General features: G+C 43.0%; 1 protein-coding gene across 1 annotated transcript in view; it reads left to right on the forward strand.

The window, feature by feature from the left end:
* The first annotated feature begins 3,885 nt into the window (after positions 1–3,885).
* Positions 3,886–23,312, forward strand: part of SORCS3 (sortilin-related VPS10 domain containing receptor 3) — a 224,577-nt gene continuing 205,150 nt past the window's right edge. The window contains exons 1-3 of the mRNA XM_009328454.1: positions 3,886–3,890; positions 4,716–4,797; positions 16,703–16,770. Coding sequence (XP_009326729.1) covers positions 3,886–3,890; positions 4,716–4,797; positions 16,703–16,770 — 155 coding nt within the window. The remainder of the gene's footprint in view (positions 3,891–4,715; positions 4,798–16,702; positions 16,771–23,312) is intronic.

Raw genomic sequence — 23,312 nt, forward strand, 5'->3', positions numbered from 1 at the left:
TCCAGCAGATGTCCGGGAAGTTGAAGTCCCCCACGAGAACAAGGGCCAGCGATCGAGACACCTCTGCCAGCCGCTTGCAGAACGCTTCATTGGCCTCTTCATCCTGGTTGGGTGGTCTATAACAGACTCCCAGCAGGATATCTGCCTCATTGGCCTTCCCCCTCATCCTTACCCATAAACACTCAGCCGCATCATCATCACAATCGTTAAGCTCTATACAAGCCCCATAGACTTGTGAGCATCCAGGTGGCGTAGCAGGTCGTTGACTGCTTCCTCTTGGATTATGGGGGGTTCATCCTGCTCGCCGTCCCTGTCTTCCAGCTCAGGGGCCCGAGTACCCTGAGGATAACTGGTCTGCCTGTTAAAGACTGAGGCAAAGAAGACATTAAGTACCTCAGCCTTTTCCTTTTTATATTTGTAAAAACATTTTTTGTTGTCTTTCACGACAGCGGCCAGATTGTGTTCTAGCTGGGCTTTTGCCTTTCTCATTTCCTCTCTGCATGACCTAACGAGATCCCTGTACTCTTCTTGAGTCGTCTGGCCCTTCTTCCGCAAGTGGTAAACTCATGGAGTTATGGACAAGAGCTGACATGTACTAGCTGGGTGGTGGGGAGAACTGTTTGTGAAGGCTGTTAGCCAAAGAAGGTCAGCCTCTATATGCTGCTGCTTTTGTAGCAAAAAGGGACCAACTCTCCCCTCTCTTGACTGACTAGAAGGGAATCCAAAGGAGACCAGGCTCCTTGGACTAGCTTTAACCTTTTTAAAGAGAGGAAACATTTAAATTTAATGTCTAGAAAAAGCTTTATGAAACTGAGTTCTCAGCCACTCTGAGTAATCTTGCTAAAGAGGCTACCTTGCTTTACAGCTTTAAATCTACTTTGGACAGAGTATTAGCAATTATCCCATAGGGAACAATGCTGTATTTTCTGGATGAGCTAATAGGCCTCTTGCATCTCTAATTTCTATTGTGCTGTGAAGATGTGGATGATTGTTATTAAAGGCCGTGAGAAGCAACTGGTTAGCTCATTGCCAAACTGCTATAATTCATGGGTGTTATACATGGGCTGCAGTTTGCTTAACATTGCAATCCGTGTGTTCTAAATTGTTTCCATCGTGCTTGGCCAATAAAATTACAGGTTTATTATGTTCATGCGGATCTCTTGTTTAATCAAGAATGCCACACGTGCTGTGAATGCTAAGCCATTGCTCTAAAAATACCCCTTGTTCTCCTGATGTAAGAGCACGTGAATCAAGTTGGTTTTATTTTTCCTTTATGTTTGAATGTAAATCCAGTATTCTTGAATGTGAAGAGCTCATGGCACCTGCAAGTACTAGCAATAGCTGTTCAAGAGTGCTCTGTGCCATTCTGACTGTAGCATTGCTAATTTGAGGCATCTAAAACATCCCGAGTGAATTTTCTGTCTTCTTTCTTGGAGGGAGAAAAAAATAATGCAATGGAGTTTAAAACCATTATGTAGCTGCATCTATGGTTAAGAACAGATACATAGCTAGACAGTTGTCTCTACATGTGTGTTAGAAAAAAAAAGAGTATGAAAAGAGTGTGAGATGTGCACTGTTTTGGGAATTAGAAGTCTAAGACTTAAAATGAAGTTCTGAGTGTATTTTAAAAGTCACCCTCTGAATTCAGAAAAGTACGAACTGAGGTTGGGGTTTTGTTGTTTTAAGTCATCACTGGCCTCCAAGACCTAGGGCTTTAAGAAAAACAAAATGCAACAATCCATGAGAGATGACCTGAGCTTTTTGATGCAGTGGAGGACTCTCTGGTGCTCTGACAGCTTGGTTCAAGGCTGAGCCTCTGATGCCTGTTTGTTGTAGCATCAGTTTTCTAATGAGAGCTGCTCTGGCTGCAGTAGTCTCATGGGGGATCTGTGGAGCTTGTTGGAATCAGTCTTGTGCTGGTGTAGTTGCCGGAGAGACCTGTATCAATTGCCTTTCGAAAGGCTGGCATGGAGAGTATCTTCATTCTGCTGTGTTGTATATGTGAATTTACAACAGGTTACACTGTTCCAATAACTAGGTTTGCTGAAGATTATCTTTGGAGCACTTGCTGTCAGTCCTGCTGTAAAAGGGCCCAGAGAAATGTTTCTGTTTTGGAAGGCGCTTTATAAGAAGTAGTTTGTAGATGATCAACCTTGTGAAAGGACAATCATAAAACAGCAAAGGCAAAATGGGACTTTGGATTTGTTCTTTAGCCTGTCACAGCTACTTAAAAGACTTGCTGCTCACCTTTTCCTACCTGTGCATCTTGCCAGATAAGACAAAGAACTGGTACAGAGTTGACACTCTGACACCACCACCTTGATTCAGTCCTCTGGTCCACACCATGCTTCAGCCTCTGGTAACATTTGGAGCTCTAATCCTTCACCAGATCAAGATTTACTCATGAAAAGCATGTTACTGTTTGTCTTTGAACTTTACTCCCCCTTTGGAGCAGGTACTTGTCATGATGAACTTCTGCACAGTCACAAAGGCAGAACAGGAGACTTTTGGATCCAGCTTATGTTATAGTCCTCTGTTTTGGAGGCTGTTATGGTTATTAGAATTATTCTTAATGATGGGTTTGCAGCCATCATATCATGAAATTTGGAGTCAGGGATGGGTTTGTTCACTGAAGGATCACAGCACAGAGAGAGAACTCGCACTGGAACTTGTGGAGATGACCTAGCTTTACCTGAGGAGGAATTGGCAAATTTATTCCCTAGTGCCCTATTTAAGATTTTGTGCTCATATGTCATGCGAGAATGGGATTGAATTTCACCTTCAGATAAACCTTGTCACCTTTCTCTCCTTACTGCCATCCAGAAGCAACTAGAGACTATGGCTCCTTTCTAGTCTAGGCTCTAATAAAACAGGAGAAGCTGGTGTGCCTGACCCATTTCCAGCTCATGTTTTCATTTCAGAGCAGGTGCCAACCTTAGGTTTTATTGCATAGTCATAACAGATGCTAGAGAGACTGTATGGCAAGGAATGACGGGGGGGTGGGGAGCATCTGAGTCCTGCTCCTGTGACTTCATGGTGTTCATGAAGACAGGACCTTGCGGTGTGACTGGTTAGGGAGAGGAGAAGAGATCATTCCAATGGAAATCCAGGGTTCTTGAGATAGTAAAGAGGAGAAGCTATAACAGACCTTGCATAACGGCCATTACAGATCTTGCTTAGTCAATTTGCATTCTTCCTTTGTCTCACTGCACAGCCATTCCCTGTTATGTTCCTCAAGGGGCAGAAGGAATTTTGGAAGTTTCCTGGTGCTCAACTGAGAACATGCCAATGCAGGAATCGTCAGTGGGACTATTCATGTTGTTTAGAGCTCTGCTGCAGTGGTGGACAGTTTTTGATATCTCAGTGCAACGTGCAAGACAACCCTACAGCTCGTGTATATGAAATTCTCTGAAGGTCATCTGGAGACCCTGCAGAGCTACAGAGTATTTTCATAAAATGAGGCTCTGTCTCTTCTCCCTTTTCTACCTCCAGGTTTTGGGTCTCAGATGTTCTTGTGAGGGTGAAGAGAGCCAATGCAGGTGCTGGCAGAGCAAAGCGCTGAGCCTTCTGTTTAAATCTATCCTTTGTCGTGCAAGAGTGAAAGGGATCTATCTCCTGGGTTATAGCTTCCCAAATCCTGATCTTAAAAGCAGTCCCAGTTTAAATGTCAGTCATCAGTCAGCAGTCCCAGTTGTCATAACCATGATTCTTAATGAGGAAGGATATAGACAGTGGCTTGAAATGAAGACTGTGCTTCAATTTCTCTGTTGGCTAGAGGGCAATAATTCTTCAGGTCCAACCAAAGAATTTTTTAGGTCCCTAGGTAAGAGAAGGAGAGTGATCTCACAAGGTCAAACCTTCTGAAAGTTTTCTTTGGGTTCCGGTATGGAGTGAGTAGGTATTTTCATCTGACCAACTGCCCCTAGGCCCCAGCCTACCTTAAAAGGGTTGAAAAAGTCAATAGTGCTTTGGATTTCTGCAGTGGTGATTTGCCTCTTTTCGTTTATACCATCCATGTGCATAATGTAGAATCTGTACTTCTGAGTTTCCTACTTTTATAGCTTTGAAATTCTCAGCCATAATGTTGCATTAAAGGAAATTTGAATTCAAGTTCCTCTATTTTTCTCAGCTTCTTTTTTGTTAAGTAGTGGAACACTTAAGTCTGTAAGAAAAATTGCCTTTGACAGCATTAACTGTGCTGTTCCACATCTCCCCATGTATACATTAGCACAAGGTATTTCTAAAGTGGAAAAAATATATTTTCTTTCTCACAGAGCTCAAAAACAGATGAATGGATTTTTTTCTTAATTTGCCCCCCAAAATTACAATATTGGGCCAACACCAAAAGTTATGATTTTATTGTGACACATGCCTTCATGCTCCCCCCCTGCCCTGAAGTTGGTGCCAGTCCTTCAGAGGGCAATTTTTTGGGGGAGGAAAAAAAGTTGTGTTATGGTTCTTTAATTTTTTTTTTTTTTCCTTCCTACAGGGTCAGATTTCAAGCAAATATATTTTACTTGTCTTTAGGAAATACTCAGATGGGGAAAAATGTTCACTCTGTATTATCTGTATCTTTCTTCCAAAGCTTTGTTTCCTTGGCAGGCACAGAAGTGGTAACTGGCTGCTTTGGAAGATGGGTCGTCTGGCTTGAGTGACAAACCAGAGCTCTGAATTGGGGGTTCAGGTCCCTCTTCTGCCTTTACTCTCCCTTTCAGGTCCTGGGTATATCCCAGAGCTAAGTCCATGGAGTGTGGCTATTGTAGCCTCTTGCTGCCTGGAGGAATCCTTATCCCTAAGGTAGGTTCCCATGGTAGGGCATTTTAGGGAGCTGCTCTTTCAGCTGACATGGAGGGAGGCATCCCATCAGTCCTTTGAATTCACAGTTTTGAAGTCTTTATATGGCCAAGCATGAAGGAAGAGAAACCAGGGTGTGTTCCTTCTGTTAGGCAGGCAGTGCAGCACCTGCTCACGGTTTCCTGTTCCGCTTGCTAGGAGGCCGCTTTATCTCTGGGTGAGGCTATTTACAGGCTATTGTGATACAGGTCATGTTCATTCCTTCTTTCTTGCTGATGTAGCTGCACTCTGAAATAGTTAAATGTCGGCTGGAGGCAGAGCTGAACCCCATGGCACCTGCCTACTGTGAATGTCCATCAACTGGCTCATATAGTTCTTTGGGTTACCAGGCAGAATCCAAACAGGTCTGGCCCCGTGGTGCTTAGGGCTGCTCTCTGGAGGGGATGGTGTGCAAGCTTGGATGCCTCATAAAGAAGGGAGAAGCTGAATCATGAACTTAAGAATTCTCTATCCTCCATTCTGTTGCATATCATGGAAGCCATTGCTAGTGTCTTGCATAGGCCAGTTTTCTGTTAGCATACCTGTTCCTCTGGACTCTGTAGGAAGAACAGATGAAGGAGGCTGTTACATCTGGCTGGCTCAATGTGGTGTATGTACACAGAGGAATCATTCCCAGCCCAGTTTCTGGAAATACCTAGTGAGCCAGATTTCATGAAAGTCTGCTTGATTAGGCCCTTCAAAGGAGATAGGGCTCCAGGGGTGTTTGGCATGAGCAAGGAGCTGCTCCGCACAGGAAAAAAGAAAGGAAATTGCCCAGAGAGACTGTGTTTTCACAGCAACAGATGAAAATAATTTTGCTTAACTACTTACTGATACAACATAAAGAATTATAATAAAGAAAAAACTATGTAGCTGTGGCACAAGTAGTTCAGGCACTATAGTGATGATGAAATGTATGCACATGATGAATACAGAATAAAAATGAAAATAAATATAATAAAGATTATTAAAATCAAGAGTAAAGATTAGTTCAAAGGAATACCAGTAGGAAAAGGAGCTGCTAGGGCAGCATTTGACCTTACCACAGCTGGGCCACTAAGTTTCAAAGTATGTTTGGTCATCTGCAGGTAGGAACTGCTGCATAAACATAGGTTCAAGGCCAAAAGAGTGCAGTCAGTTGGACAGACCACGTTTCTATTGCCTTAATATACAAGATAATCAGATAATTTCATCTTTGTTGAATCTATAATAATGTAAAAAATATGTTAATTGGCTTGTTAGTACTCAAACTATTGCTTCTGACCTTTTGTCTGTGGAGAGCCCTGACTCCTGCTTGTCTCTTAGCTCCAGCACTTTCTGATCCTATGTGTCCTGCTCAGCCTCAATGACCCAGGTTGCCTATGATAGTTACTCATATATTCTAAACTATCACTTATATTTTTATCTTATTCTTTCTGTGATGATTCTCATATTTCACTTATATTTAATTATATTTGTAAATACTCTACCTAGGTGTATTTAAAGAATTATGATTAGATCATGGGTTTATACTAATGATGTCATTCAAGGTCAGGTAGTAAACATGGGGGAAAATCTAAGTATTGGACTTTGGTACCTGCAGTAACCATAACAGAACAATTTGTGCATTTTGCCTTTTTCTGCACAACAGGCATGTGTTTCTGTGCCATGGCACCTAATTCCCTGCTGCTGTTCTCCTGAGCTAGCAGTGAGGCATTTTCACAGAACAAGTAAATCTTTGGGTCATAGACATGAGGTTGGAGAGCACTTCAACAGGTTATCTAGTCCATCTCCTGTCCCTGGGGAGAGAGGGAATCTCTTGCCCATGCTCAGTTCAGTGTGAATTATTTGAGTTGCTAATTGGAACCTGAGGAAGATCAGTAATATTTATATATGTATATGTACATATGTGGGGGAGGGGAGGGAGAGGAGAGAGTGTGTGTGTGTGAGAGAAGTGAGAGTTCTTGAGTACAGCCTGGAGTCTGAGATGGAAGAACAATAAGCAGCCTGAATTTTCTTGACATATCAGCTTTATGGGAGGTTTTTTCATAGAATCACAGAATAGTCTGGGTTGGAAGGGACCTCTAAACGTCATCTAGTCCAACCCCCCTGCCGTGGGCAGGGACATCTTCAACTAAATCAGCTTGCTCAGAGCCCCGTCCAGCCTGACCTTGAATGTTTCCAGGGATGGGGCATCCACCACCTCTCTGGGCAACCTGTGCCAGTGCTTCACCACCCTCAGCATAAAAAATTTCTTCCTTACATCTAGTCTAAATCTACCCCCCTTTAGTTTAAAGCCATTCCCCCTTGTCCTGTCGCAACAGGCCCTGCTAAACAGTTTGCCAAATTCAGAAATGGCTTAGATACAAAATTCCCCACATAGTTTAGTTTCCCTTATGGAACCAGTCAGTCTTGCCTTCAGTCCTCAAGGAAAACCCTCACCTGTCCTGGCAGTTTATAACATCTCAAAGGGCTGTGCTGTCTTACCTTCTGTCAACCTTTTTTTTTTTTTAAATTGAGAACTGTCCTGTGAAGGTAGTGTACCCACACTTGGAGTTCAAGTCATTCCTTCTTTTCAGCTCCCCATGTCAGAAGCTTTAAATGGCCCTTCAGCAGATATGTGACTCCACAGAGTCAAATTGCTCCACAAAATCTGCTGGTTTGCAGATGGTATCAGGAGATAGTTGGAACAAGGACGGAGCCAGCAAAGTAGCTGGGGCCTTTTTTCATTTTCTTCTTGAGCTTAAGTAGGGATGAGCACATAGCAGCTTTAAAAGGTAGATGGAGAAGGGAAGAAAAGATAAAATTAAACTTCCCAAGGCTTTGGTGGAGGCTTCTTAGCAAAGGGGAAGAATTGGGAGATATGATCCAGCATAGGTTGTTGAATCAATAAAAATAAATTATGAGTTCTTTGCTATCACCTTTTATAATGTATGATAGAGGACATCATATTACTACCTGCCAGGAGAGATTGTATTTATGTTTAACTAAGTTACACAGAGATAGATCTCAGGCTTCTGTTATTTTAAGCAATCTAGATGTCTTTTCTGGTGGGAATGTGTGTTTATGTGCAGCAAGGCCAACCTGAAGAGCTGGGAAAGATTCTGTGGAGCACAACTGTGCCTTGTCAGGGGGGTCAGATAACCTGGGGGGTCTTTTCTGTCTCTGACTTCTCTGACTAGGGCTATTGGCAAGCTGCTGATAGTATTGATGTGTCCACCCTCCCTCCAGTGTGTTTATTCGTAACAGACTGGAATGCTACTTAAATGTCTCCTGTGTTTTATTGCTGTCCTTAAAAAGGTGACTAATTTACCACGCCTTTCCCAGACACTCTCTCCTGATGCTGTGTGGCTAATAATTCTAATAATACTTAGCTTTTATGGAGTGATTCCCTGTCCGCCCCCCCCAAAGAGGACAAAGGCTTTATGATCTGAGCTGGTATCTACGTTTAGGGCTGTATTGCAGCGTCTGGGACAGAATCCAGCTGCTTTTTAAGGGCTGATAACCTTGCTGGAGGCCTTTCTTTTATTTCTTTAGGAAGGAGGTGTTAAGAATGTGGTTGTAATATTTTTTTGTGTGTGTGTGTGTACACTAAAGGTAAGCATGTAGGTATGCAGGAGGTATATTTGCTGAAACTGAGGCAGGATTTACCAATATTTTTTTTTTTCTTTTTCCTTGGAAAAAATGTTACGTGAGAGGTATTGTCCAATTTTTAATGTGTAGTGGAGATGGAAGAGCAATGTGACTGACCTGTAGACGCTCTACAGCTAGCTGCTATGAATACCCCTCATTTGCGTGATAATTGGAATCTGTGGTTTGGGAGGAGGAGAATCTGACTTCTTTTCCCATGTTATTGTAAAACATTATAGTCAGATTCCTCTTCTGAGTCTCAGAGGCATTAGTCATTGCTTTGGTGGTGGTGTTATTCAGCTGCATTCACAACCATGGCGTGGACTTCTATGTGCAAGGCACCTCTGAACATATCCTAAATTACAGTCCCTGCACCAAAATGCAAGGTTTTAAAACCAAAAGCATGATATAACCTGTCAGGTTCAATTCAAAATCCTTTCTAGATTTGTGTGAGCCCAGAAAAGTAAATCCATGACACTGGAAGAGGTGTCTGTCTCAGTGTTGATGCCAATGGGTGCTTTTTCTCTGGCAGGCTGGGCTTGCCCTTGAGTTGCCAAAGCAGAGAACCAACATACAAGAATTCTGCCCTGCTCCTGCTGGTAACGGCATGGGAGGAGGGAGTTGGGCTTTCCAGAGCTGGCTTTTTCTGCAAAGCACTGTGGTGGTTTTGGTTTTTTCCCCCTCAGAGTCTGTTCATTCACTGCAAGCCCTGTAAATGGGAATTTCAAACTGCTGCTTACATCCCAAGGGCTTTTTTGTGAAGACAATGTGATCTGCCTCCAGCATCCCAGCGGAATCCATGGGAAGACTTCTCGTGCTCTGGCTCCTGCTTATTCTGCTACCTGATTTACATTGAAAGGGAGGAGGACAGGGGACAGAAAGAGTATACCGTGGCAGTTTTCATACTGGAAAGTGAAAAGCAACACAGGGAAAGGAGGATTAAAGGAGAATATCTTTCTTTTAGTTACTGGTTCTTGTTTTGAGGACAAATTTGACAGTCTCAGCTGTTTGGAGATCACAAGTTCACTGGAACATGTTTTGCTTTTGTGTGTGATCCTGGGACTTCTCTTTTTCAATTTCAGAGGCTTCTTTTGCCTGCTTGAAGCCACCCACAGATTGTTTTTATCTCTCTAGAGATTTGGGGGGTGGGGGAAGTCCTTTGCTGCTGCTGCTTAAGTTGGCATCACTCTGCAAAAGTGTTGCTCTGATTTTCAGTGGGCAGGATTTGGCCCGTGTTTGTTATTAGTACCTCTGTTGTTTTCTTGTGTCTTAGGATTGTGCTATTCCTTAACTGCTAGTATCTGGAGGTATGTTTTCTACAGCTACACTCACCAGGCAGGGGGAAAAAAGGTAGAGGGGTATTTAAGGTGTATGTGTTCCTTTTTTTGCTAATCGTTCTGTTACTGCAGGTGAACTTGGATTGGTGCTTTATCTTCCAGGCGACGCTTCTTAGCTTAAATTAACTAAATATGTTGAAGTAGATTATTTCAGCTATGTTAAATTCCTGGATGGACACTCTTTTTCAGAATAAGGTGGTCTTTAATTTGATTTTTTTGATGTGTTTGCAAAGTGAATTGAACCAAACTCTTAAAAGTTGATTTGGATTCTTCTTCCTGAGTGTTCCCATGTAGAGAAACACTTAATCTCTCTCTGCCTCCGGTTCCTTATCAGTAAAACAAAGATGATGTTGCTTGCTTTGTTTAACAGTGGTGATGCTTGCAGAATCTGTTAACACCTGTGGAATGTAAATTCCTCACCTGGGAGCTTTGTAATAATGCTGTATGCTTCTCACAACTGGAGATGGCACTCTTGGGTATTGGCAACTGCACTTAGACCTCCAGAGCAAATGAGGATGGTGATGTTGTGTAATGTGATCACACACACACATGCATACATTTTTAAGGGTGTATTTGTGTGAAGTGATTTTGGTGCGACCAGGGCTATGTAGTGACTGGTTTTGAGAACCATTGTACCTTGATCTAGGAAAATACTTGTACTGGAAAGGAGTTAATTTTCTTCATAGCAGCCTGTGTCATGCTGTGTTTTGAATTTTCAGCTAAACCAGTGTCAGTAGTACACCAGTGTTTTAAGTAGAGCTGAACAGTGCTTGCACAGTGTCAAGGTTTTTTCTGTGTCTCACTCTACCTGTTGTAGCAGTAGGCTAGAGGCAGTCAAGGGCTTGGGAGGGGGCACAGCTAGAACAGCTGACCCAAATTAGCTAAAGAGGTATTCCATCACTTATAATATCATCCTTAGCAATAATAACTGTGGAATAGTCTTTCCAAAGTAGCCATCTTTCAGTAACTGCCTTTACATCACTTTTTTTTTTTTTAAATCTTTCTTTCACTTATTAAACTGTCTTTGTCTGGAATTACAAGTTTTTCTCACTTTTGCTCTTCTGGTTCTCTCCCCCATCCCCCTGAGGTGGGGAGAGAGCGAGTGTCTGGGTGGGTGCTTAGTTGCTGGCTGGGGTCAACCCTCCACACACTTAAGCACAAATGTATGTTGGGCATGTAAACGATCCTTTTCCCATCTTCTGAGCATTTATGTGGGAAAAATTAGGCTGATATTGGTGGCTTTTGCCCGAGTTAGCTTTGAATGCAGAGATTATATGAAAGACCACCTTACCTAGCAAATTCGTCACCCTGAATAACTCCCATGAGTTTGTTGATCAGTTCATCTTTAATTATTAATTTTGTGCCTTAAAAAACCCCACCACCACCACCAAAAAACCAAAACAAAATAAAAAGAAAGAAACAGCTAGGGACCTTCATAGAGCAGCACTGCTGGCTTTTTAGGTCCCAGATCATTTTAAGCCAATTTGCCTTCAGCTGTGAGCAATTTACTGATATTGGCTCCCACTAGCCTGTGTTGTTCACATGTTAGATTTACTTGTTGGGTGCTGTTGCTCTCATATGAATTGGGGAAAGGCAGATGAAAATGGCAGACAAGCTCCCTGTGGCTGGTGTGGGGGGAAGAAAAGGTTGCAAACAGCATGGAAGTAGGCAGGAACAGTCTGTAGGCAGGAAACGGAGACCCCAGCATGCCAGAGCAAGTGGGTGGAGAGCTCTCATTTTTAACATGTAAATGTGTCTGCGATCTCTTTGTTGTGCTGTGTGCTGCCCAGTGTTCAGCCCTTTGCTCATTATTAATTACATGCTGCAAATATGTGGACAGGGCTACTGATGAGCTGTGTTAATCTCTGTGCTGATATAGCAGGATCACTTAGTGAGGAGATGAATCTCATGAAGTGGATCAGTGCTGGCCTTTCAGATGTCTACCTGAACTGACCACCTATTCTCTCCGATTGCTGTGCTCTTCCCTCTCCTGTCTCTAATACAAGCATCGCCTGATACAGGAACATGACTGCCTTTGATGTGGCACTTTTTGGTTGTTCTGAAGTTCATTGCCAACCTGCTGAAGTAACTGCAATGCCTTTACACTCCAATTTGTGGGAAACAGCGTTACATATTCCACTGTGGGGTATATGCAAAACACTTTGCCAGTTTAGCATTGGCAAGATCTGGAGGAGGGTTTAATGAACGGAAATAATTTTCCTTCATAGTAAAATTTTATGGGCATGAAAATTGTTACACCACCGAATACTCTGAAGAGCTTCTGAGCACTTCTGTGATTTATGGGCTCAGAGATTCCTAATAATTGTCTGAACAATAGGGATCCCTTCAGGGATGTGTTTTGAACATGGAATGAAGCCTGGGCTAGTGTTTCTGGTTATATTTTTTCTGCTTTCATGCCAGCCAAGTTGTGTCAAGACGCAAGGCTGCTGGATTGGGCAGTCTTGGAGACCTGCTGGCCTTATTTTAGAGCAGCAGTCCCTCATAGTAAAACTGGATTTAGTGGTTCAGTATACTACACAGTGAGACAGAGGGATTTCTCAGTGCCAGAGACTCTTAATCTGTATTGTAGTATAAGCCATTGAAGATAAATAGGTGACAGGAGTTGACATTTCTGTCATGAAGCCTTATAGCAGGGTATTCAGTAGACAGTGTAGTTTCTGCAAAACAAAACCATACAGACTGTGGGGAGGCATGTGTGTAAAATAAAGTGCTTAAGGAAATTCTTGCAGGACTGGAACATCACTTGTTTCCAAAGAAAAAATATTTTTTTTTTTTATTATCCTTTCTCCATCCCCACTTCTGTCTAGAAAACCAAAACAGTTTATTGAATTTTTCAGGTCATTTAGTTTCATGTAAGCTCAGCTTGAAATTCCATTTTCCAGAGGGTTTGTGTTGCCTTAAGGGAGTTGTAATTCAGCCTGGCCTATTTCCCCACTCTGTTCTGCAGGCTGGTTCTCCCTTTTTTCATTCTCAACCAGCTGAGCTGCTTGGTGCCCTGAGGGACACCTGCCCCTGGGGTGTCTTGGGAAGCGCAGTGTGGCTGTGTGGAGCCTGGCCCATAGGAGACAGGGGGACATTTCACATCTGAGCTGTATTCCTTGGAGTAAGCAGTATGACCCCGGAGAAAAATGCAGTTCAGCATTGAGCTGACTTGAAATTAATTTTGGGGAGATTAGTTTGATGAACAGAAACAGTTTAATTTGGCACTGGAAGGGTGTTTTCTTTATTTTGATTAAAGAATGCTTAAGTGTAAGTTTTTGCTGTTTCTGAATCAATATCACTTGGAACTTTTTTTGTTTTTATTTCTTTTCCCCAGAGCAAAATGTTTTCATCTTAATTTAGGTTGAAGAGTGGGCATTTTCTATGGGGTGGCAATTCTAGATTTCCCTCAGTTTGGGGGAAGAAAATGTTTATTTTTGTTTTGAAATGTACTTTAAATGTGAAATCCCCAATTTTTAATTGAATTCAGCTTTTAAAATGAAAACTATCAAGATTTTCATGCAAAATTACTCTGGCACAGAAAAACCACGGTTGTTTGTTAGTCTCGACAAAAAGAAGCTAAGCTTCTTCAACTACAAAGTAGAAATCAGAATCAAATGTCTCAGCTTGAATCAATGAGGGTTTTTTCTTTTTCATTTTTTTCCTGTCAGAATTCAGTTTTCGAAAACATGTCCAATTTTCCTTATGTTTTGTTCCATTCTTTTTCAATGAAAGCATTCAAATAACAGAATGTCTCAGAAAATCTGGTACTTGCCCACATCTGCCCCTGATATCCCTGCTTCGAGTTTCTTCTTAGCACGGTTGGGGCAACATGAAGTGGAGGCCTCGGAATAGCCTCTTGAAACGCTTTGAAGTTTCCTCTGCAATGCTGTGTCAAAAGCACCCCGTGAAAACAACTCGGGAACCAGCTGTGCCTTTCAGGCTTTGATTTGTGTCTTAACCGCATGTGACACTTCCTTAGTAGTTACATTTGCTCGGCAGTCTCATGGGGCAGCGTTGTGGGGGAATGCGCTTTCACAGTTTTTCTTGGGAAGTTTGTGTGTTCAGCCTCTCCAATCCTCTGGTTTTCAAACTTGAAATCATCGCAAGGGTTACCTTTATTGAATCTGAAGTGTCTTGTCTCAAAACCAAGCGGGGACAGGGTGGAGGCCACCTGGGGTTGTGGTGCAAGAGCGTTGCCTGGCCCGGGCATATGTGGCGAGTGATTTTATGGACAGCTTGCTGTAGGTGAATGTACTGTGTATTACCACTGCCTCAGGCAACTCCTGCTATTTCCTGGGACCCTTTGTGAGATTTAACTACAAGGGGATGCTCATGCTATTGCTTTCCATGCATTAACTGCAGGCAGAGCTGGATTTTTGTTATTCATCCTGGGCAAAAATCCAGAAAAGCTGTACTAAACAACATGCTTTTACTTTGGATTTGTACCCAGGAGCTGAGTAGGATTCAACCCACTCCTGTAAAGCTGGTGTTATCCTGCAGTTTGCAGAGTTTTTAATAGATAAGTGACATCTTAAAATATATAGGGCATAGGAGATCTGGGGAGAGGCACACAAAGAGCTGGGGGGATATGGATGCTGCCTTCAGTTGTAATTGCAAATGGATGCTGCCTTCAGTTGTAATTGCAACTTAAGGTAGAATTATTCTGTTGAAATTTGACCAGGACACGAAGATTTTATTTAATATGTTTAGGGCTGGATCCAGGATCCACTGAACTCAGCGGAAGTCATCCTGCTGTCTTCAATGTGATTGGGCTCTGAAACTGGAAAGCTAACTTTGTGAAACCTTGCCATAGTTGTGAGCACTAAGAAGGGTGTCATTTCTGGCAGGGCAGGGCTTGTGCTGTGGTGCATGGCTTCCTAGAGACTTTCGAGAGGGGTCCTGTCTGAGCCCCTGTGGGAATATAGGGAACATCCTAAAAATGTCACTCTCATCAGGTTTTAGCTGGGAGCAGCCTGTACTGCTTCCCTCAGTTGGTGTAAGGGGAGGAGGTATACAAACCTTGGTTGCTGTAACTTGCAGCTGGCTTATCCCCCTTTGTATGGGAAAGCGTGTGCAGGGTTTAAGTTGCGATAAAAAGGATATTGTCCTTATTTCCCCACTGCACAGCATCGGTTTAGGCTGACATGGGCTCGCATATGTTGACTCAAATCTGCCTGGCAGGTTTCTTTTCACACCCTGCTGGAAGCAGCTTGGCTTTTATTTTCCTCCTAAAGGTCTCTGCATGGGGAAATAAAGGGACAAAATGCAATCAGGGATGGGGAAAGTGAATCCAGTAGAGAGAGGGATGCTCAGAGCATCTATTGTAAAGCCATTAAGTTGGGCACTGACTGCATAGTCATGTACCAAGGTCCCTTACAATTTGAACAGGTCTCTTCCCAGTATTATGCTGACAGTAACCAACTGCTGCAGCCATTGTGATATTGACTAATCCTTTGGCATTTTTCTGCAAAGCTTTAAACTCCTCACCCAGCAGCCTTTCAGCTGGGAAACCCAAATGAAAGGTGTGGTGGGTCCCACTGCTGTGGGAGGAAGAAGAGGGAGGGGCATGTGGCTTTTGAAGTAGAAAAGATCGTTGTTGCATAGGTAAACATTAATGAACCCAACCCTTTGGGTCACATCTCTCATTTGGACCCATCTTTTAGCCAAACTGTGAAGTACCTGTTAATGAAACAAAACAAAACCCCTCAAGTATTTACTAAAAATTTCCCTAGATGCTTTCACAGCCCAAGCAGATGCAAGGGGAACTAGCCTGTTCTTGAATTCTGCAAGGAGGAAACAATGCTGAAATGTTAAAATGAAGCAAAACCAAAATGAAGAGATGCCCCAGAGTTCTTACTGAGGCTGGTCCCATAGAATCTGAGGGAGTGAACTGGGTGACATTAGTTATGTTAAAAAAAGCAAGGAGCAGGTGCTCAAATGCTCTTAACTTCCACTGAGGAACCTCTATTCTTTCTGCAGAAGTTTCCATCCCATCTGAGCCTGGGAGGTTGCACAGAGGCTCACAGGTTATTGGAGTGCATAGCTGCCTTTCTGGGGAAGAAGGGCATTGGGCAATGTAGCTGGTAACTAGGAGGATTGCATTCACCTGTGAAATCTGAGGTCAGAGCACCAAGGATGTCAGAGGGAAGTTATATTCCCCCGTGGTCCCCCACGTACTCCTTAAGTCCCCTCTCCTCCTACCTCAGTTTTGCAAGGACATGACTCGGGAGTGTTCGTGGCTCACCGGAAAGTTAGTCAGTGGGTCCTGAAGGCTCTGACTCTCCTTGAGCACTACAGATACAGCTGAAGTTTGTCTTGCTCAGTGTCTAAGCTGAATGTCATGCTCTGTATCCCTCTATTTTACCGCTGCAGAAAGGTGATAACGTGGAAATTCCCATGTTCCTGGAGTCAGTGACAGCAGATAGAGAACAACAAAGCTCATTCTGGGCAAGATGGACTGTTTTGCTGGATGGGGATCTTCATAGACAAACTTGCCAATTCTTTCCATGGAAACTCACCAATTTGTCGTAGCACCTTGAGAAACAGGAAAAGTCAACTAATTTCTGAGTGGGCTGTTGAGTTAACGAGGGCACATCTGATTCCACCCCGACCTTGAATAACCATAGTTGTAAAGAGGGCAGCTCACAATGTTCAATTAATTCCTGTTGGCACGTTTTATTTCAAATGCAAAATATTTTGAGATTAAAATAAATGTTACTCGTTACAGGATGCATTAAGCTAATGATTTGCCTTTTTTTTAAACTTACTTGATCCTATAATACTGCAACTTTAATGGATAAATGCTAAGCTCTCCTTTGGGTGATTTCAGATGCCTTGTGTATTGTTACACAGTCTAAAGGAAAACTCTTTTTTTCTCTTCCTTTTCCCTTTCTCTTCCTCCCTCCCTTTCCCCTCCCTAGGTGATTCTCATTCTGACAAAGCTCTATGACTTCAACTTGGGGAGTGTTACGGAGAGCTCACTGTGGAGGTAAGTGGATTATAGAAGTCACAGCAACTGGCATGGAGGGGTTGCATTGTGTCTCATGTAAAACTGGAGGCTGAGCAAGGGGAGGAGACGGGAGGGAGTCTGAGATAACTGGAGTTGCCTTTTGGAAAAGGGAGACATGATTAAGAACACATTGCTTTAATGAAGTGGGGTCTGCAAACAAGAGGGTTTCTTGATGTATGGGCATTTCCCTGGCACACAGAGGAGCTTGGTTTTGTTCTTGCCTTTGAGTGTCCTTAGACAAGTCTCTTCATTCCTCAGGGTGTCTGTTGTGAGGCTGGCAACGAAGGCAGTCTCTATAGATGGTACATGCTTGCTGGAACAGTGTCCAAGGTGGTGTACAACACAGTGCATAATATGATCTTAGCTGATCTTAGCCACGTTCCTCAGCCCTGTGAGCTGGGATGATCATCTTGGCAGTGAATCTGTGTTGCCTTGGGCTGTAAGGACAGTAGCCACTAAAGGAGTAGAGATACCACAGTGAGGTGCTGGTGTCATCTCTGCTATGGATAGACTCAGATGTGTCATGTATTGTCGTGGTTTAACCTCAGTTGGCAACTGAGCACCACGCAGCCGCTCGCTCACTCCTCCCCAGTGGGATGGGGGAGAGAATCCGAAGGGTAAAAGTGAGAAAACTCATGGGTTGAGATAAAAACAGTTTAATAGGTAAAGCAAAAGCCACGCACGCAAGCAAAGCAAAACAAGGAATTAATTCACTACTTCCCATGGGCAGGCAGGTGTTCAGCCATCTCCAGGAAAGCAGGGCTCCATCATGCGTAACGGTTACTTGGGAAGACAAACGCCATCACTCCAAACGTCCCCCCCCTTCCTTCTTCTTCCCCCAGCTTTATATACTGAGCATGACGTCATATGGTATGGAATATCCCTTTGGCCAGTTTGGGTCCTCAGTCGGCAGAGCATGGGAAGCTGGAAAGTCCTTGACTAGTGTAAACACTACCTAGCAACAATAAAACATCAGTGTGTTACCAACATTGTTCTCACCCTAAATCCAAAACACAACACTGTACCAGCTACTAGGAAGGAAATTAACCCTATCCCTGCCGAAACCAGGACATGTACCTGCCATGCTCCGAGTCTAACTCTCCTAGTGGGAGATGGAGTGTCCTGGCCTGGGGAAGCACACTGCTGGATATAGTGTGTGTTTGTAAGTATATGTGTCTGTTTAAAAAAAAAAAAATCCCCTTCCCCACACCCCCAAACCCACCCCTATAAGCAGGCCAGTTCCTTGATGTCTGAAATCAGCAATAGCTTCTACCTCCTGGGGGTTGTTCTTCCTCCTAACATCCTGCCTGTGATTTGGAAAGGGTATGCCTTTAACAGAATTGTTATTAGGTGTTTTCTACCCTAAGGATAAAAAAAGAAAAAAAAAGAGGCAGCCAGGGTGGGGGAGACCAAGTGCCTTGTGTCAAATTTACCTGGTGCATTGCAGCTATTGCGCAACCTGCTGAAAGTGTAGTTGGTGGAACTGTCAATGCATAGTAGCCACTGCTCTGGGTGCAAGCAGCTTCTTGGCAGATGGTCTCTCGTACTTCTTTCTTCCTAGCTAATTTCAAAGCCCCCATTTGGAGCAGATTTTGGGCATGTGCTGCAGGTTTATACCTGTTAATGTATTTAAGGGTTAATTGTTCAGTAGAGCTCTTGAAACTTCTCAATTTGCACAGTACTTCCAAAGCCTAATTGCACTGTACCATGGTAATCTGCAAAAGTATAAATAACTGTGCAGCTAATAAGAGAGAACACAGTCATTTCCACTTACCCTGGTACTTTTCAAGGTATTAAAGCCTTAAAAAACTTTCGCCTCTACCTAAGAAGTACAAATGGCACTGTGATTGTACTTTAAACGTAATTGCCAAGCAATCTGCTCTGCATAAATAATGTAACAAGCAGGCAAATCTTGTCCTAATACTGAACTCACAGCATCGCCTGAGCTCTGCAGAAAGGCAGTAGCAGCATCCCTTTTGGAGTTTTCCCAGAGTGATGGAAATGTAGTGGGTCAGTACAACTGAATGTATCCAGTACTTGGTCAGCTGGGGAAACACATGGATTTGTGAGTGTGTTTCAGCGTGTTCTGGGACACTTCTGTATCTTTTCTGCAGTGAAATAGGGGCCAGTGTGGGGCCTAGAGACTCAGAGAGGTTGAGAAGTCAGAACCTCCTGAGTTCTTTTCCAAGGTCTGGGAGGAAAGCTCAGGGTAGGAGTTAGAAGGTAGAGCTCCTGGGCTCTAAACCTTAGTTTTCCATCTGGAAAATTCAGGATTAAGCCATGTTGTACTTCAGAGGGGAGTGTGGAGTCTTGGAGAACAGCTATGAGTTTCTTTGGAAAGGACGTTGTAGAAATGCAAATAGATACTAAGTGGAAGCAATAAGCCAAGAGAAAGACTCCTTTTCTGAGGATTTTCTGTTCTATTTGCACATTAAGGCTTCTGAATCTTTGCATTATTTAAATCGCTACTTTTCAATATTTTCTTTTAATTTTTGAGACCCTGAAAATTTCAAAAGGAGGATCTGTCTTTGCAGAGTGAATTTAAGCCTTCTGGCAATAGGTTTGCTTTCCTTAGTTACTTTTTGTAGACTCCTTCAAAGCCATCTTTGATCCCCTAGAACTTGTGGGTCACAAACTGAATGCAACTATCACGTAATTATCAGAAGGAGGTCTGGACATTTCCAGTTGTTTGTTTTTTTTTTCTTCCTGTTTTCTGGGAGTACGATACATCCTTTCTGCTAACCAGGAGTCCTGCCCATCTGAACAGTGGTGCTGCATGGTATCTATTCTGAACGCTTGGCAAACACAGTTTCTTCCACAAGAGAGGAGTGGCTTTTGTGGCAGAGAGCAATGTATCATATGGCAGTGCTTCAAAGGATGCTAAGATAAAGCAGAGTGCAATGCAATCTCTAAATATCATCTTGCCTCCGTCTGCTTCACGCATCAAAAGCTTCTCAGCTCCCCCTGGGTTATAGCATGAGAGGCTTCTTTTAATGGAAAACTGAATTGCCATATAAGAGAAATTTCTAATCCCTGCATCTACATACAAAGACAAGTAAATCAATAAGAAAACATCCAGAATGTAATTAAAAAAGGGAGCAAGAGCAAGAGAGGGAGAGGGGAGAATTAGAAGTTACATTGGAAGCTGCTCCTATATCAGGCTGATAAGAGTTTAGACAGAGGAAATGCTAGTCAACATTTGAATGCAGGAACACAGGCATTGCTCTAATAAGAAAATCCATGCTTCTGGGGCCTAAAAAATCACAGAAAAGGCCTCCATTGCTACTGAAGCAGCCAGCCTTGAAGCAGCCAGCTTAAAGGAAAAGACACACACACACTCTCTCTCTCTCTTAGTCACACCCCTCCCCCTTGTGAATGCCACATCTCTTCTTGGTCACAAGAGATACGTGTCAGTTGCGGTTTGGATTTTTGTTTTTCCCACCAAGTTGAGTGGAGGTGATCATTTTCCTCCTATGAAAGGAAGCTACTTTATTGTGGTTGGACTTGTGATGGTGTGAGACACCGGAATTTGTGGGGAGAGGTCTCAAGTTGCGCCAGGAGAGGTTTAGATTGGACATGAGGAAAAATTTCTTTACTGAAAGAGTGGTTAAACATTGGAACAGGCTGCCCAGGGAAGTGGTTGAGTCACCATCCCTGGAAGTACTGAAAAGACGTGTAGATGAGGCGCTTAGGGACATGGTTTAGTGGGCATGGTGGTGTTGGGTCGACAGTTGGACTCGATGATCTTAGAGGTCTTTTCCAACCTTAATGATTCTATGATTCTATGATTTTTGTAGGTCAGCAAATATAACTGTAAAAATTATTTCATTATTTAAGCTTTTCAGGCATGCAAACCCTTCATCAGTTCTCATTGCCTAGCAAAATAGCCAACTGGGTAGTTGAGAATCCAGCTACATCCTTCCGGCTTTAGGTAAAAATTGGATTAAGGATTGGACATATACTTTCTGTAGAATTCGCTCCCCCCCCCAACACTTCCCCATCAACAAAAGGAAAACAGTTCTCCCTCTTAATCTGTAAACTTGTACTGTTTTGATCTGAAGCATTGTTGGAGCACCTCTAATTCCCAAACCGTCTCTAAGCCAGGGTCCCTGCATCAAACTTCATTGCCCATGATGAACTGTAGGCACACAGGAGTGATCTGTCGTGAAATATGAACTCCCTCTGTAAAGAGTAGGGGCCAGGCTGCTTCACAGGAATTGTTGTCCAAGAAGGCATCTGTTGAACAGAAGAGAATGAGAGGGTTAGATATGCAAAATACGGTGTCTAAAAGGGACCATTCACAACCAAGAGTTGAAGGGTTGGGTGGTTTTTTTGGCCTATTTTTCTGATGAAAGTCTCAGGCAAATTTTATTAGGAGGAGGAGAGAAGGGAAAGTCCATTCAATGGTTTATTTCTTCAAATGTGTGTGTTTGTAACATTTCCAGATCTGACCATAGAAATTGTGATGGTGATAAATGAGTTTTGGTTTCAGGTGTATGTTTGTATGGTAGGCAGCAAGTCCTTTCATTAGTTAATCTTGTTGCTGTCCAGTTGTTTCCTTCTTGTGTTGTGAGTGTGAATAAAAAGGAGGAATCTATTGAGCTCCTTTTCTTATTCTGTGGGCCTTTTAGATTTCACAGCTTTTACAAGCAAAGGAAAAGCCTTTTGAATGTTTCCTCGCTTGTTTCTAATCCTGTCTCATGTTTAAGCTGTACAGTTTTGAGATAGGGTTATGTGAATGTGACATTCTGGATAAGTATTTAAAGATGCTATTGTAATATTTAAAATGTTTTCAACTGTTTCAGCCAGTGTGGGTTGAGCAGTTATTTCTGCTAAGATAACTGGAATAAAAGTTTTTCCACTGTTGCCTTTTTTAGTATCTAGGAACAGTTATACTTATTTGGATTGCAGTAGCTAAAAAGACAGCCTCCATCCCAAGGGAGCTTTCAATTTCGGATGAAGACAAAGAGACAACAGGGCAATGCAGCAGGCAGGAGAAGCGCAAGTTAGCAGGGCGGTATTTATGATCGATGCAATAGCCATGACTGCAACACATCAGCTAATTAGGCAGTGGGGAGTAGTTCAGATTTTCTTCCAAAGTGCAAGCACTTGCATGTGTCAGCTCTGAGTCCCTGTTACCATTTTACCCACCTTTGATGGGTCCCCTGGAGTTCCCCTCCTCTGGCTGTGGTCCCAGCTAAATTATCTGATGGTACATAATGCCGGCCCATGCATTAACCCATACTCAAAACCATAACTGACTCTTTCTGCTTAAGAGGCTAAAATGCTGATGAAAGAATTTTTACATATATTCCTTCTTGTTTATTAACCAGGAAATTATGATTCCATGGCAGCAGTCAAAAATCCCCAAGCATTTTTTTACTCTTGTGGCTGCTGTGCCTGAGGAGGTTGGCCTGTTGTCTTAGCCTCTGTGCTGAGTTAAAAAAAAAAAAAAAAACTTTCAGTTTTTTAACAGAGACAGCTGCAAAACACAGCAGCTGCAACTCCTAGCTGGGAGCTAGAGGAGTAAAACCTCTCAGCTTGGTTGCAAGCTGCCTTATGTCTTGTATTGCTATTTCATTCAGTTCTGTTTGAATTACCAAAGGGCTTTACGCTGTTTCTTCCTATGTCCTTGCCTCTCAAGCCTCCCAGAGTCTCCAGAGACCATCAGCATATTTCAGTGTACCTCTAGCATTTGTTTCCTTTGCAAAGTTTCACAGCTCCGATTTCTGTGCCTTAGGTTCGTGTGTTGCAAATGGAGCTGGCTTCAGGTAAGGCTGCTCCGTAGGTGTGAAATGGTGAACGTGGTGTGAAATGCCATGTCTCCCCTTTGTGGGGGAGTGGGGGGCTCCCCAGTGGGGAGACTGGGGCTTAGTCTCCTTGCTTCAAGTGTAGCTACCTCTAAGATAAGTGAGTAAGAAGGCAGGGATCAAGAGATTCAATAAGACTGACTGAAATTTCCATATCATCCTCTGCGAAACAAGCTAAATCTGAAATAGGTCATGGCACAGCCAGAACTTCCTTAAAAAGAGTGTTTCTATCCCAGTGGCAATACATTATTTAGACTGTGGTGCTGAGAATGGCAACTTCTGGTTTGTGCCGCAACCTCTTGCTGAGTACTGGTGAGGCTCTACACGTTTTACAATGGGGCATTGTAGTTTTTCTGGAACTTGCTGTATTGAAATGCAGTCTCCAGACAGCCACCGTGACCAGCTGACATCTCCCTGCACTATTGTCAAATTTGATTATATTTATTGTTTTTCACTTTTATGCTGACAACATGCATCTTAGAATCATAGAATCATAGAATCATTAAGGTTGGAAGAGACCTCCAAGATCATCGAGTCCAACCGTCAACCCAACACCACCATGCCCACTAAACCATGTCCCTAAGCGCCTCATCTACACGTCTTTTCAATACTTCCAGGGATGGTGACTCAACCACTTCCCTGGGCAGCCTGGTCCAATCTTCAACCATTCTTCCAGTAAAGACATTTTTCCTCACGTCCAATCTAAACCTC

Source organism: Pygoscelis adeliae, unplaced genomic scaffold (assembly GCF_000699105.1).
Source record: "Pygoscelis adeliae isolate BGI_AS28 unplaced genomic scaffold, ASM69910v1 Scaffold317, whole genome shotgun sequence".
NCBI classification, from domain to species: domain Eukaryota; kingdom Metazoa; phylum Chordata; class Aves; order Sphenisciformes; family Spheniscidae; genus Pygoscelis; species Pygoscelis adeliae.